Source organism: Xenopus laevis, chromosome 5L (genome assembly GCF_017654675.1).
Source record: "Xenopus laevis strain J_2021 chromosome 5L, Xenopus_laevis_v10.1, whole genome shotgun sequence".
NCBI classification, from domain to species: domain Eukaryota; kingdom Metazoa; phylum Chordata; class Amphibia; order Anura; family Pipidae; genus Xenopus; species Xenopus laevis.
In genome coordinates this window covers 41,945,084-41,960,479 of record NC_054379.1, presented here as the reverse complement: position 1 = coordinate 41,960,479, position 15,396 = coordinate 41,945,084, and the positions used below count along the sequence as shown (strand labels likewise).

The 15,396-nt window shown below is 39.9% G+C and overlaps 1 protein-coding gene across 1 annotated transcript in view; it reads right to left on the bottom strand.

Moving 5' to 3' along the window:
- The window catches only part of mtr.L (5-methyltetrahydrofolate-homocysteine methyltransferase L homeolog), a 46,395-nt gene that overhangs the window by 16,517 nt on the left and 14,482 nt on the right, over window positions 1-15,396 (bottom strand). The window contains exons 8-19 of the mRNA XM_018262942.2: window positions 13,024-13,118; window positions 11,204-11,304; window positions 9,668-9,729; window positions 9,246-9,313; window positions 9,025-9,104; window positions 8,446-8,558; window positions 7,220-7,360; window positions 6,341-6,526; window positions 6,010-6,189; window positions 4,428-4,544; window positions 4,139-4,279; window positions 3,881-3,970 (exon numbers count right to left, since the gene is read on the bottom strand). Coding sequence (XP_018118431.1) covers window positions 3,881-3,970; window positions 4,139-4,279; window positions 4,428-4,544; window positions 6,010-6,189; window positions 6,341-6,526; window positions 7,220-7,360; window positions 8,446-8,558; window positions 9,025-9,104; window positions 9,246-9,313; window positions 9,668-9,729; window positions 11,204-11,304; window positions 13,024-13,118 — 1,374 coding nt within the window. The remainder of the gene's footprint in view (window positions 1-3,880; window positions 3,971-4,138; window positions 4,280-4,427; window positions 4,545-6,009; window positions 6,190-6,340; window positions 6,527-7,219; window positions 7,361-8,445; window positions 8,559-9,024; window positions 9,105-9,245; window positions 9,314-9,667; window positions 9,730-11,203; window positions 11,305-13,023; window positions 13,119-15,396) is intronic.

The window sequence follows — 15,396 nt, the reverse complement described above, 5'->3', positions numbered from 1 at the left end:
CAAGTGATAGAGGTTCAAACTAGTTCTGATAGGGGAATCCTGCAGTTTAGGTTCGCTCAGTTCCTCCTCTGGTGTTGGAGTAAGGCTCTGCAAGGCTCTGGTGTGGAGCTGCGCATATGGAATCGCAGGATGACACTATAGTCCCTAGCACTCTCATGGCAACCTTAAAGGTACCTGATCCATTTCTGCAGAGATGACAGGAGCCCCTGCATTGAGGTGATCCTGGATTGGGGAAGGAAGGCTCTTCCCAATGAAGAATTTAGATCAAACCCTAAATATTCTGTCCTCTGAGAAGGTATGAATCGAGATTTTTGGAAGTTTATCTGCCAACCTAACAGCATTAGTGTCTGGAGATGAGTTGTGGCCAGTGCCATGGAACGGGCCTTTACCAGTTGGTCGTCCAGGGTATGATATGACACTCACTCCCTGCAGTCGCAGGTCCTCTAAGCCGCAGCCATGACCTTTGTGAATAGCCTTTGCGCGGAGGATAGTCTGAAGGGGAGTGCCAGGGATTGCCAATGTTCTCCTGCCACTGAAAAGTGAAGGACCCAGTGGTGGTTGGGATGTATGGGGACATGCAGGTATGCATCTTTGATGTCGATCACCGCCCTGAAATCCTCTATGTCCAGGGACATTAGGACTGACTGGATGGATTCCATTTTGAAGTGGTGCTTCTTTACATAGTGCCTTTAGGTCTAGCACCAGGTGAAAAGATCCATCCTTTTTGGGTACTATAAACAGGTTTAAGTAGAAACCGAAGCCCCTTTTACCTTTGAGGGACCGCCATTACTACCGCGGAGGCAGTCAGGGCGTGTGGAACCCCTTGGCACGCTGAGTGCCTGGGTTCTGTGGTAGGGAGCCTTGAGATGGAAAATCACCTCGGAGGTAGCTGAGGCGAATTCTATGAGATAGAAATGATATGTAGGACCCAGGGTTCCAGTACTCTATGCCGTCACACCTCCCGAAATTGACTTAAGCGTCCGCCCAAAGGGTTTAGCTTTCAGGGGTGGGCTCCTCCTCATGCGGAGGCTGTTTTGTCCTGTGCGGGCTTAGGTGCTGCTCTGCTTCCTGACCAAGAAGTGCTCTGCCTTGACTGGAATCTGGGGCGGGTCGGAGCTTGTTGCTTTTCATGTTGGGACCTCTGGCTCTGTAGCTTGAGAATTTACCTTCTCTGTTCAGCACCAAAAAGTTGTTGTTTTTTTGTTTTGTTTTGTTTTTTTTCCCCCCCGAGAATGGGAGACCAAGCAGAGACCACTTCAAGGTAAGATCTGTTGACCAGTTTTTTAGCCAAAGGAAACGTCTGGCTGCAATGGATTATGCCAAAGCCCTTGTGACGAGCTTAGCCGCGTCCAGGACTGCTACGCAAATTTATATATATATATTTGTGTCCGCTATCGGAGCTAGAAAGAGGTCTGTGGAGGGGTCTTCTGAGCCATGAGTTGGGCCACCTGTTCCACCCAAACTTCCATTGACCTGGATACCCATGGGGTGGCAATAATAGGTCGGAGAGTTCTGCCTGCTGCTGTAAAAATCGACTTGCAGAAACCCTCAAGACGTTTCTCGATAGGATCGTTAAAGGAAGCCGCATCGACTACTGGAATGGTGGTGGTCTTTGACAATTTAGAGACCGGTGGGTCCACTGCTGGGGGTGAAGACCAAGGTCTGTAAAGTAAAAGGATAAGTTTGAGTAAAGCGATGGAAAATTGGACTCTATGGTCTGGCGTTTTCCATTGTGCTTTAACAATGTCACCCAGCTGTTCATAGGCTGGAAAGACACAAGAAGACTTCTTTTGCCTCTTGAAAATGTTATTGGTTTGCCCTGCTAAAGGTGGGGTGTGCCTGAATCAGGCTCTCGACCTCTCATTGTGATCTAGGGGTATCCTGATCCAATTCATCTGCGGATAGGATCTGTCCCTCTTCCCAATGCCTCTTCCTGTTCATCAGGCAAAACAGGTGGGGAAAGGGGAGGTCGCTTTGTGGCCGACTGCTGAGTGACCGGTCTGTGAGGCTCTGTAGATAGGTGCTGTAGGACCTTATCTAGAGTCTCTGGAATTCTGGCTAGGTTTTGTAGACCCGCTAGAGATAGAACGCACACCAATTCAGAATCCAAGCTCGTTTGATTAGCCGAGCTGGCTGGTAGGGCTGTGTGGGATTGTAATTGTGCAGTGACTGCTGTAGTCTTACAGGCTTCACATATTGGCTCAGCCAAAACACTAGCAAATTATGTCTGCAAGTAGCCCATGCCAAATACTAAATTGCATTGGTGGTACATGCAGTTGCCTGCTTGGGAAGGGACTGGTCATCTGCCCTGCCTGTCATGGCTATACTATGTAGTGCAACCCAGTAAGTAAGATATTGGGGAATATTAGGAGAGTCCAGAGGAGTGAACCACTCCTCCCTTAGAGTGCGATCTGTGGAGACAGAGGGAAGTAGTGAAAAACCCCACAGTAGGTCCCATAGAGAGAGGGAAGTGTTAATCCCCTAGAGAAAGAGTAAGGGAAGCCTAACTACCTATTCACCAAGGTAGGAAGGAATGGTGCCTTGTTCTTCTCTGTGAGAGACAGTGAGGCTGGAAACGCTCAGTACTGGAGAGAGATGCGGATCCAAAATGGCCGCCAGAGAGGTTTCCCGGGCTTTGGTATAGTACCTTAGTAAGATGGCGCCCGTGAGGCGCGTGTGCAGCGACTCGTGCACAATGAAATAGACCCAGCGCCAGATGGTGGCGCGAAAGGTCGCTGGGAATGGCACTGAGTTACCAATTCGGGGACTACTTTTAGTGCTGTTGTCCCATTATGATCTACATCTATAAAAGCATTGTAAGCATTCTGTTCCATAGAAAATATTACTTAATATTGATTCATGAGAAAATGTAAATTGTAACCTTAACATAAATATCAAATAAAAAGCATGAAACAGAAGGGTGATTTAGACAAACTGTGTGTTGACAGTGTCTTGAGATCTACAGATGACCAGCTAAAGGTCTACTGGTAGATCCCCATCTACCTTTTGGACATCCCTGGCCTAGGGAAATCTTTGTCAGAGAATAGCAGTGAAACTAAATGCCTAGGGAAATCTTTGTCAGAGAATAGCAGTGAAAGTGAAACTAAATGCCTAGTGAAATCTGTGTGAGAGTATAGCAGTGAAAGTGAAACTAAATGCCTTTCTGCAGAGCTGACAGGCAGCATGTAATGGGGGAAGGGAGGAGGGAATTGACTTACCTCCTTGTGCCAGCCAGGAATGCTCAATAAAAGATATACCCTCCGTCGTGGCTACTGGTGCAGCCTCCGGAGAGCGGGAACCAGTGCCCAGGGTAGTGTGGGGGGGAGCTCCCCAGCCTGCAGCCTCCGTAGAGCGGGAAGGCTATAGAGCATCTTCAGATCAGAAGTCCTTGGCTGGAGGGGTTCTGGAAGAGAAACACTGACCCCTAGTAGTGGCATGATACTGAATAAATCTGTACCATTGCTCGCTCCCAGCCACGAAGTGTCCATCCTCCTTCTGAGGACACTAAAATAAAACTGAGGATTGAGGAGGTAGGCGGGGATGAAGCCCAGAGCAGGAGGAGGAGGAGCCACTTTAACCTTTTAGTGTCCTTTCTCCAAGCAACAGGATCTTCATCCCCATGGTGCCTGTGTCCCCCAATCTAGGCAAGAGAAATATGAAGATCCAGACTATGGAAAGATCCATTATCTGGAAAACCCCAGGTTCCAAGCATTCTCGGAAACAAGTCCCATACCTGTAGATCTATAAGTAATACGTCAAATCAACTGGACTTGCTGTATTTTATTTTCTCTTTAAGATGTTAAAGAGAATGGATGCTGATTATAAAGCTGAGCCAGCTAGTCTGTGCAATAAGATGGTACTTACTAGGTGCAATATTTACCTTGACAAGTGCATATTCCAACCTCTCTTCTACAGAGCCAGTTCTCCACTCATCAGTCTGGATCACTTTCTTACCACCTTTAGCCTTTGTCTAGACAGAAAGTGAGAGAAGCACAGCAAATTACATGGAGAGATATAGATTTCTAATGCACTGTAAAATATATTGCACAAATGGATAAAAAGTTAAGTGAGCAAAATATGTTTTTTTTTTGTATTGAAAGAGATTAGAGGTAAATTCTGCAGTTCTGTATAAAATTACCTGAGCATATTTTAAGAGCTTCTCTGTTCCATCAGGATCTCTGTTCCAGATTAGATCTTCACACAGATTGAGGAGCTCTTTGTCAATATCATCATAAACTGGAAGGTTCCCAGCGTTCACTATTCCCATATCCATGCCAGCCTAAAGGAGATAAAAGGGAACTCAATAGGCAGTGTAGGGGGCAACATAAATATGTTAACAACTTTCTCTTTAAAAACAAAGTCTTTTCCAGCATAAGCAGTGGTATATGGTTGTTCATTTTTCCTATGGTATCGGCAGCATTACACACCTTTATGGCATGGTACAGAAAGACTCCATGCATGGATTCTCTGATGGCTTCCATTCCACGGAATGAAAAAGAAAGATTGGAGAGGCCCCCGCTTACTCTAGCACCTTTTAAAGATTCCTAGAAATATTGTTGTTGGGAAAAAAAACATTAAGTACTACTCATAGTTAATGCATTTATGTAGACATTTAACTGAGGTTCAAGAAAAAATTATAATTTGTATTAACAACCAGAAACAATATCACCCATAAGACATCAACAGCCCTCTAGTGCCTATGATGGGAAGCACAGATTAAAGGTGCAATGCAATTGAGATAATATAGCAGTCAAACGCCCACGATTAGCAACCAATCAGTTTTTTGCTTTCAAACAGGAAATGATACCTGCAGGTGACTAATCTGTTGAAAACTTTGCACCTTTTATTAAATTACCATCAAAAAGTGAGAGAGAATGGTTTAACCAGGGGTCCTTTGTAATGAATAGAGGCAGGTAAAAACGGGCATGCTTCCATATTAATCATCAAGAGCATTTTACTTTCCTCATTTGTATTATAACAATGAATGAAATATCTATTCAATGAACAGCTATTATAAACTAACTTGGACTCATGATTATCATTAGGAACTCCATTTGCATTACCACATATAGTTTTACGACTGTTTCTGCAGACCAAGAGCAGTCACATCCATGCTACTTTCCTTTCAGCACAGGTTATGTTTTTGGAGCAATTATAGGCACCTAATTATGAAGTCCAGGCACTATATCCCTCTTTCAGGGAGGCATTTTTACTTACCAATATGTGTATCAAATAAATGTCAATATCACTTTTAAACCAAAACTTATAAGCCAAAGCAATTACTATCTAGCTGTCAGGATATCTCATCCAACCAACAGCACTCTCCTATGTTAAGGTGGCAATCAATACACAGGCCGGGAAAAGATGGCGGCTTATTGGCCAGTATATGGGGCCCTCCGACAAGCTTCCACAATCGATATCTTGGTGAAAATCAGTCAGATGTCGATCAGGCTTAAGAGGCAGTCTTAAAATTCTCATCAGATCAAGACCGCATGGGTTCGTTGATGCGGTCCTTGATCCCACCACCTCCATTACTGGCCTTGTGATCGGATCGTTGGTCCCTAGGGCCCACAATCATATCAGCCAATATCGCCCACTTAAGGTGGGCATATTGGTGCAAGATCCGCTTGTTGGGCAACTTCTACAAACAAGTGGATCTGCCCATGTTGGGCCACCTTTAGAGGTTCATTTCCAAATTATCACTAAACACACCGCAAAGATATATATTAGGAGAAGATCATTAAAACAAACTTTAATAGGAATATTACACAGAGTCAGTAACCAGTCAAGTGAAGGTAGGGATTAGTGTTTAGGTCAATTAAGATCTAAAGCAAGGACACAACATTAGTAATGATGAGCTGAGATTTATAACTTCCCATGGCAAAACAGTCTCACAGTCACACGCTTATACTTTGGCTAAATATGTTCCCCTTCATGCAATCTGGCGAATGCAAGTTTCATTCAAGACAACCCTCAGAGTATCTTAGGTGCCCCCTGTTTCAGACTCACCTTAATCATTTTGGTGGCTTCAATAAAATGAATAGCATATTTATCATGTTCTTCCATGCCAGTGCCAATTGTTAGGATGTTTGGGTCAAAGATGATGTCATTGGGGTTGAAATTCAACTTCTCGACCAGCAGGTTATAAGCTCTTGTACACACACTGACTTTAGTCTCCGTGTCTGTGGCCTGGTTTAGTGTTGTAAATAACATAGTGGAATTATAGCGTATCAATACACTTTACTATAACAGATAATATGCAACAAACCATATGTTCTTCCTATTCTGTATGAAAATCAACATGGCGAGAATAACCTAGAAAGCGTGTGGACAGACTTACCTGCCCCACTTCATCAAAAGCCATGATCACCACAGCACCACCAAACTGCTTAATTTTTTTGGCCTTTGCAAGGTAGTCTTCCTCTCCTTCCTTCAGACTGATGCTGTTTACAATGCATTTTCCCTGACAGCATTTCAATCCAGCCTCTATGACTTCAAAATTGGAGGAGTCAATGCACAAGGGTACCTGTGGTAACATGCAGTGTAAGATTTATCAATGCACAGAAATGAAGGTTCTTTATATTTTATCATGACATCATATATTAAACTAGCTTCTACCTGTCAAAACATGGTTATTAGAGTCCTTTGCTGGGGAAAGGCTGATCCTATAGGGGGAACTATGAAATGTAGCACACTTTAAGTATGGTATAGAATGGCTAATTCTAAGCAACATTTCAATTGGTCTTCATTATTTTTTTTTTTTTTATATATAGTTTTACATTGTTTGCCTTCTTTTTCTGACTCTTTCCAGTGACCCCATGGAAAAAACAAATGTTCTTCAAGGCTACAAATATATATTGTAATTGCTACTTTTTTATTAGTGATCTGTTTATTTGGGCGCTTTCCTATCCACATTCCAGTCTCTTATGTAAATTGGTGCATGGTTGCTAGGGTAATTTGGACCCTAACAACCAGATGGCTGAAATTGCAAACTGGAAAGCTGCTGAATAACTCAATAAACACAAATAATAATAAATGAAAAATAATTACTAATTGTCTCAGAATATCCCGCTCTACATCATATTAAAAGTTAACTCAAAGGTGAACAACCCCTTTAACCTACCATGTGCCTTGCTAGAAGGACCATGTCCCATAAGCGAGAGTCTCACCAATGTACAGTCCCTATACTACTTAGGAAGAAAAATAATAAGAGACCCACCTTGGCTATGTCTGGCTCTGAGGCTACATAATTACAAAATCTGGCCATTGCAGTTGGGCCGTCCAGCATTCCATCATCCACATTAATATCCAGAATCTGAGCTCCCATCTCCACTTGAGCCTTGGCAACAGACAGAGCCTCCTGTACAAGATGCATATGAATAGAGAGCCTCAGACATCCACTACATTATGATGTTTATTCATTACACTGAATTCAGTACAATGGGGAAACCACTGGGGTTGCCACCTGGCCGGTATTTTAACGGCCTGGTCGGTAAAAATGATGGTTGATCCCAATGTTATTAATAGGGAATAAAGATAAATATATAGGAAGGCCAGTATTATTTTTCCAGAAAAGGTGGCAACCCTAGTAACCGCAATCACATCCAAATCCTACAGTCATCGCCTTTTTGTTTTAAAACATCCCGATACATTAAAGGAAAACTATACCCCCCTGAACAATGTAGGTTTCTATAAAAAGATATTGCATAAAACAGCTCATATGTAAACAACATTTTTCATAATATTATACTTTTTTAGTAGTAGGTGCTATTGGGTAATCATAAATAGAAAATTGCCATTTTAAAAAATAAGGGCCGCCCCCTGGGATCCTACTATTCACAGTGCACACAAACAAACCATAAATGTTAGGTCACATGAGCCAATTAAAAGACAGAGTTCTGTATTTTACTCCCACACTTCTTCCTGTTACAGTTAGAGTTGTAGTATTACTGGTCCGGTGATCTCTGAGGCAGAACAAAGACCATCATGAAATGGTGGTTCAAGGAAAGAAATGTAAAAGGACAATATTTACTTAAATATATATACCTGTTCGGTAACTTTAATATGCCACTTAATTTGATATAAACAATCTGTTGCTTAAATATTCAGAAAAGTTTTACTTTAATGAGTGCAACAAACCAGCAATTGTGCCAAGAGGCCTGCATCACACAGGTTTACTTCCAATTCTGTGTTTTTTGCCTAGCAATGCAGATTTATAGCAGGTGCTACGTAATGTTTAATAGTTTGGGGGTAAATAAGTCATTTATTTTCAAAGGTTAATCAGGGCAGACCGGTATCATCAACTAAAGCCATGTTCCTATAACTGTTGTTATGGACATTACAGCTATTGTAAACCAGCAAATTAATACATACATATATGCAGTGAATGCAAAACTCAAAATAATTATCCGGTAAAAATCTGCACAATTGCTTGTAATGCATCACCTCATAATTGCCTGACATGATTAGCTTGGCGAACTTTCTCGACCCAGCTACATTACAGCGCTCTCCTATATTGACGAAATTTGTATACGGTCCAATCCTAAAGGGCTCTAAACCTTTAGAAGAAAAACAAAAAAATAAAAAAAATGTAAACACCATAAATGTTTATATAATACAGAGACCAATTTTTCTTGCACATGGAAATTATTCCAATTTTCCATAGAGCTTGGTGTAAATTTAAGGTTACAATTTATTTGGGTACACTAACAAGGAGTGACTATAGAGGGTCAGGGGGACTGGGGATAGAGGGGCACGGTAAGTGCCAGTCAAGGGTTAGATCACCTATAGCACGAGGTACGGTTTTATTATTACAGATAAAAAGGAAATCATTTTTAAATATTAGAATTATTAGCTTAAAATGGATTCTAATTTGGAGGTTTCTGGATAATGGGTTTCCAGATAAGGGATCCCACACCTATATAAGCAAATTACTTTTATCAGGGCTCCAGTTTTTTTTTTTTTTTGTTTTTTGGACAATGTTGTATGAATGCCGATAAGTCTCAAAATAAAATGCTTTCTTACCCGAGAGTAGCATATAACCATCAAATACTGATGTAGGGGGAATTCGTGGTTTACAGTTCTTAACGGCTTCTGAAATCTCTCTGTCAAACAAAAGAAGCATTAAAAAAAAAAAACTTTAAAAGGTTTACAAATAAAAAACCTTAATAGAAAATGATGTGGTTGTGTAACTTAGTGAGATCACTATAAGCCAGTTAGTTAGACAGAACTAGTCCTTTAGTTACCTGATGTGAGCCGGTGTAGTTCCGCAGCAGCCACCAACAATATTCACCAAACCATCCAGTGCAAAATCCTGAGGGAACGGAATAGTAAAATTCACTTTACCCAATATAAATGATCTACAGGTACAAGTATATTTTATTCAGTTTAAATAATATATTTATGGGCTCACTCATTCCAAACAGTCTTTTCTTCTTATAACTCCTAAATGCTTTTAGAAAAGACTTTTTAATTCAACAGTGCTGTATATTGCTTTAATTTTGCTAATGATAACAGACGTGTGTAAATTGCTTTAAATGTGCTTAAGGGCTCACATTCCCATATTAATTGGCAAATCATTAAAATTAATATTTAAATAACTCACTAACCACACAGTATTACTAGTAAATTCTTTAGTCCATAAAAAACAGAGACTAAGTAGGTATACCTTTATATGTTTAGCTGTGACTTCAGGTGTTTCATCATAGCCACCAAATGTGTTGGGAAGACCTATGGAAAGGAAGACAGTTGGTTCCACATATAATATAGTGAATAAAGTACCCCCTATTGTAAAATATACAGATATTATAAATTACAGAGGAGTTCCATAACCACCTTTTATACAGGTCATGGCACAATGAGGTGACTTCTAATATCCTCATATTTTGCAACAGGGGGTACTTTATTTATTATAATACGCAAGTTTCAGTGAGTCATGTGACAGAAATGACATCACTAAGCTCTGATTATAACCAATGACATCAATAAGCACCCTTTATAAGTATATATAATTTACAGGATATTCATGGCTCTTGTGTATTATAAAATGATAACATTTTACCTTCAGCAAAATTTAGCACAGGGCCCAGAACTGCTTAAAGAAAAACTATACCCCCCAAACAATGTAGGTCTCTATTAAAAGATACTGAGTAAAAAAGCTCATGTGTAAAACCCTGCTTCATGTAAATGAACCATTATCATAATAATATACTTTTTTAGTAGTATGTGCCATTGGGTAATCATAAATAGAAAATTGCCATTTTAATAAGGGCCGCCCCCTGAGATCGTACGATTCACTGTGCACACATACAAACCACATGTAAGGTCACATGAGCCAATTAACAGACAGAGTTCTGCATTTTGCTTCCTCACTTCTTCCTGTTACAGTTAGTGGTGTAGTATTTCTGGTCAGGTGATCTCTGAGGCAGCACAGATAGTCACGAAATGGTGGTTCAAGGCAAGAGATGTAAAAGGGCAATATTTATGTAAATATATATTCCAGTTTGGTAAGATTCTTTAATATGTCATTCAATTTGATATAAAATATCTGTTGCTTAAGTATTCATTTTGGGGGTATAGTTTTCCTTTAACCATACAGTTAGGCACCCTTGCCAGTTTTAATGTAGCTAGGGTGCAAACGTAGCACCTAGAGCCCCATAACCTCTTTCACAAACATATATTGAATCTATATTGGGACATTCTATTCCCATCCTCATGAAGCCACTGTCTTTTACTCTGCAGTATGCTTTGTGTCGTTTTACACAAAGGTATAGTCTTTTTTCTAATTGTTTGTTGAGGTTGTTGAGGAATCTGCTATTAAACCTTGTGAATAAATTCTGGCTGCTCTGTGTGGACTGTGATGAATTTGGGGGGGTATGTTGGTTGTTGTGGGCTGTGTTTAGGTTGCACTATGGGGAAGCAGAGGATTAGTGACATGGTTTCAGGACATTGTAAGATGCATGTTGGGGAATCTGCAGCACAAAAGCTTTCAAGATATTCCTTCTTGGAATATTGCTTATAAAAGAAAGAAATATGAAAATGAGATTCAGGTTTCCAATGGCAGTAAGTAAAGATGGTAAGGCCTCTCAGTCCCAATGATTTCAAAACTCATACTATACAATGTAACTGGCAATTCAGACACTTTTTCAGCTCCTACTTCTTTTCTAAATGGTTTCTTTTTATATAATATAACTCTACTCCTTACCTGCATTTGGATAACAGATGACATAGGATGTTGTGCATTTCCCAATGGCTTCAATAAAAGGTCTCATTTCGATAGCTCCCAAAGCGCAGTTTAACCCAATGCTTCAACAAAACAAACAAAACCTAGCATTAAATACATTCAAGTTCTAATTTATTGACTAAGTCCATTTGAATTACCTAGCACTCACAGATAGCTCACATGGAGGAAACAAGCATCAAGGTAAAAAAAAATATATCACCACAGACTAAAAAACAGACGGCACAACAAAGATCAAATGTCTCTCTAGACACACGTTAATTGATCTTTTTATGGGATCATTGATCTTACCACGAGTCTTGTTAGACCCGTGCACCCATACAGATTTCGTATTTAAAACCCCATAAAGACAGGACTGCTATTTTTATACCAGGAAGTGGGTTGTATTTAAATTATTCAATACTTGCAGCTTTAGTCTGTAGCCCTGGTTTTTATTTAAGGAGAAGTTCAAATTAAAATTAACTTTTTGTATGATGAATTGAGGACAAGATCATCCTATAAAATAATAAACATCTAGGGGCAGATTTACAAAATTCGAGTGAAGAATTCGAATGTAAAAAACTTCGAATTTCGAAGTATTTTTTGGGTACTTCGACCATCGAATTGGTTAAATTCGTTCGAATTCGAACGATTCGAAGTAAAATTCGTTCGACTATTCGACCATTCGATAATCGAAGTACTGTCTCTTTAAAAAATACTTCGACCACCTACTTCGGTAGATAAAACCTACCGAAGTCAATGTTAGCCTATGGGGAAGGTCCCCATAGGCTTGCCTGTGATTTTTTGATCGAAGGATTTTCCTTCGATCGTTGGATTAAAATCCTTCGAATCGTTCGATTCAAAGGATTTAATCGTTCAATCGAACGAAAAATCCTTCGATCGATCGATCGATTTGCGCAAAATCGTTCGACTTCGATATTCGAAGTCGAACGATTTTAGTTCCCAGTCGAATATCGAGGGTTAATTAACCCTCGATATTCGACTCTTGATGAATCGGCCCCCTAGCGTAGGTCTACCAACCATACAATCAATTCAATTCATGTGTGCTTCAAGAGTGGAAAGCAGCTCTTTGTAGCCCCAGGTACACACTGTACCCTCTGCCAGGGCAAATAGATGCAGATCAACAAAAGCAGCAGCACTCCGGTAATTTGAAAAAAGTGGATCTTTACTTAACGTGCCACGGCTTGGATCTACCAACCATACAGTTACAGCTTATATGAAGAAAAATAGAAAAGTACATTACCAGAAATAACACATCTAAGTTGCTAAGATAGTAATAATTTTCATTTAAAAGGGGTTGTTTATCTTTAAATTAACTTCTAGTATGATGTAGAGAGTGATATTCTGAGACAATTTGCAACTGGTTTTCATTTTTTATTATTTATCGATTTTGAGTTATGTAGCCTTTTATTCAGCAGCTCTCCAGTTTACAATTTCAGCAAACAGGTTGCTAGGGTTCAAATAACTCTAGCAACCACGCATGGATTTGAATAAGAGACTGGAATATAGGAGAGAATAGGAGAGGCCTTAATAAAAAGATAAGTAATACAAAGTAGCTATTACAATAAATGTGTAGCCTTACAGAACATTTGTTTTCTAGATGGGGTCAGTGACCCCCATTTGAAAGCTGGAAAGAGTCAGAAGAAAAAGGCTTGAACTCTGTACCCTATTGCTTGTTTCTCTACCATCAAATCTAACAAAATAAATAAAATTAGCTTGAAACAAACTAGTATGTGCAGGAAGGGAAAGCAATGTGATTAAGGCACTGAAAATCATGCTCTTACCAAAGCGGCTCAGCGTGGGACAAGCTTATTACAAAGGCTTCTCCAGTTTGTCCAGAGAGTGTTCGGCCACTTTTATCTACAATGGTCCCTGAAATCTATTCAAATGGGTGGAAAAAATGCAAATGATGAGAAAAAGACTTTCTTTATTAAAGATAGCACACAATGTTATATGAACTTTCTTTGTGTCACGAATAGCAAAGACATGAGTTCTTACAGTATCTCCACACTATTATGTGCTGATACAAAGTAAATTAGGTCAAGAATTGACGGCTAGTATAACTGACTTCATTTCTGAAAATGATCATTTGTTCTGCAGGTAAATTAAATGTAGGAGCATGCTATAGATCCCCTAATGTAAGTGAAGAGGAGGAGGCTAAGCTTCTGATGCAAATAGAAAAGGCTGCTAGTTTGGGGAAAGTAATGATAATGGGGTATTTTAATTACCCAGATATTGACTGGAGCAACAGTACTACCGGGACTGTTAATGGGAACATGTTTAAAAACTGGTTGCATGACAATTTTATGGCACAAGTTGTTAAAGGGATCCTGTCATCAGAAAACATGTTTTTTTTCAAAACGCATCAGTTAATAGTGCTACTCCAAGAGAATTCTGCACTGAAATCCATTTCTCAAAAGAACAAACAGATTTTTTTATATTCAATTTTGAAATCTGACATGGGGCTAGACATTTTGTCAATTTCCCAGCTTCCCCTGGTCATGTGACTTGTGCCTGCATTTTAGGAAAGAAATGCTTTCTGGCAGGCTGCTGTTTTTCCTTCTCAATGTAACTGAATGTGTCTCAGTGAGACAGTTTTTACTATTGAATGCTGTTCTTAGATTTACCAGGCAACTGTTATCTTGTGTTAGGGAGCTGCTATCTGGTTACCTTCCCATTGTTCTATTGTTTGGCTGCTGGGGGGGGAAAGGGAGGGGGGGGTGATATCACTCCAACTTGCAGTACAGCAGTAAAGAGTGATTGAAGTTTATCAGAGCACAAGTCACATGACTTGGGGCAGCTGGGAAATTGATAATATATCTAGCCCCATGTCAGATTTCAAAATTGAATATAAAAAAAATCTATTCGCTCTTTTGAGAATTGGATTTCAGTGCAGAATTCTGCTGGAGCAGCACTATTAACTGATGCATTTTGAAAAAAAATTTTTTTCCCATGACAGTATCCCTTTAAGGAGCCAACTAGAAAAAATGCTATTCTGGATCTAGTGATCTCAAATGACCCAGAATCTATAGCAAATGTGTTTGTAATGTAATTGAACCCCTGGGTAATAGTGACCATAATGTGACGAATGGCATTATGAGCAGCAATCAGCATGGCTTCATGAAAGATAGGTCATGTTAGACAAATTTGATTGCTTTTAATGATCTACAGTAGAACCCCCATTTTATGTTTTTCAGGGGACCAGAAAACGATGGTGCAAAATCCAGGAAAATGTAAAATCAGGGAAATGTATTATGCATAATATATAGGTGGGACCCCAAAACAACAATGTAAAATGAAGGAAAACTTAAAATCAATGGGGGTTCTACTGTATTTGGTTTTTGCAAAGGTGTTTGATACTGTGCCCCACAAACAACTGCTTTCTAAACTAAGGGTTGTTGGGGTTAATGGAGTTGTTTGCTAAACTTAGCTCTAGCAAACAAAGCCAGTCAGCAGTTTCAAGGGCAAACAAGGTATTGAGCTGTATTAAAAGAAGCATATATTAGTGGCAGGAGGAAGGGGTTATTCTTCCACTGTACAGAGCACGGGGAAGGCCCCATCTAGAATATGCATCTCCAATGCTCAAACAGGACATTACTGAATTAGAGAGGGTCCAAAGAAGGGCAACTAAGCTGGTATGGAAAGTCTCAGCTGTAAGGAAAGACTGGCCAAATTGGGGATGTTCACGCTGGAGAAGAGGTGCTTAAGGAGGGATATAACTATGTATAAATATAAGGGGATCTTACAATAACCTCTTTATTTACCAGTAGGTCTTTCCAACTGACACATGGGCACCCATTCCGATTAGAAGAAAGGCGGTTTAGTCTAAATATTCAGAAGGGGTTTTTTTTTACAGTGAAAGCTGTGAAGATGTGGAATTCTCTCCCTTATTCAGTGGTACAAGCTGATAAATTAGATAGCTTTAAGAAGGAGTTGGGTGGCTTTTTAGCAAGTATGAATAAAGGGTTATGGAAAATATTTCATAGTACAAGTTGATCCTGGGACTAGTCCAATTGCGATCAGAGTCAGGAAAGGACTTTTTTCACCCTCTGAGGCAAATTGGAGAGGCTTCAAATGGGTTTTTTTGCTTTCCTCTAGGTCAACTATCAGTTAGGTAGGTTATATATAGACTTAAAAGGTTGAACTTGATGGATGTG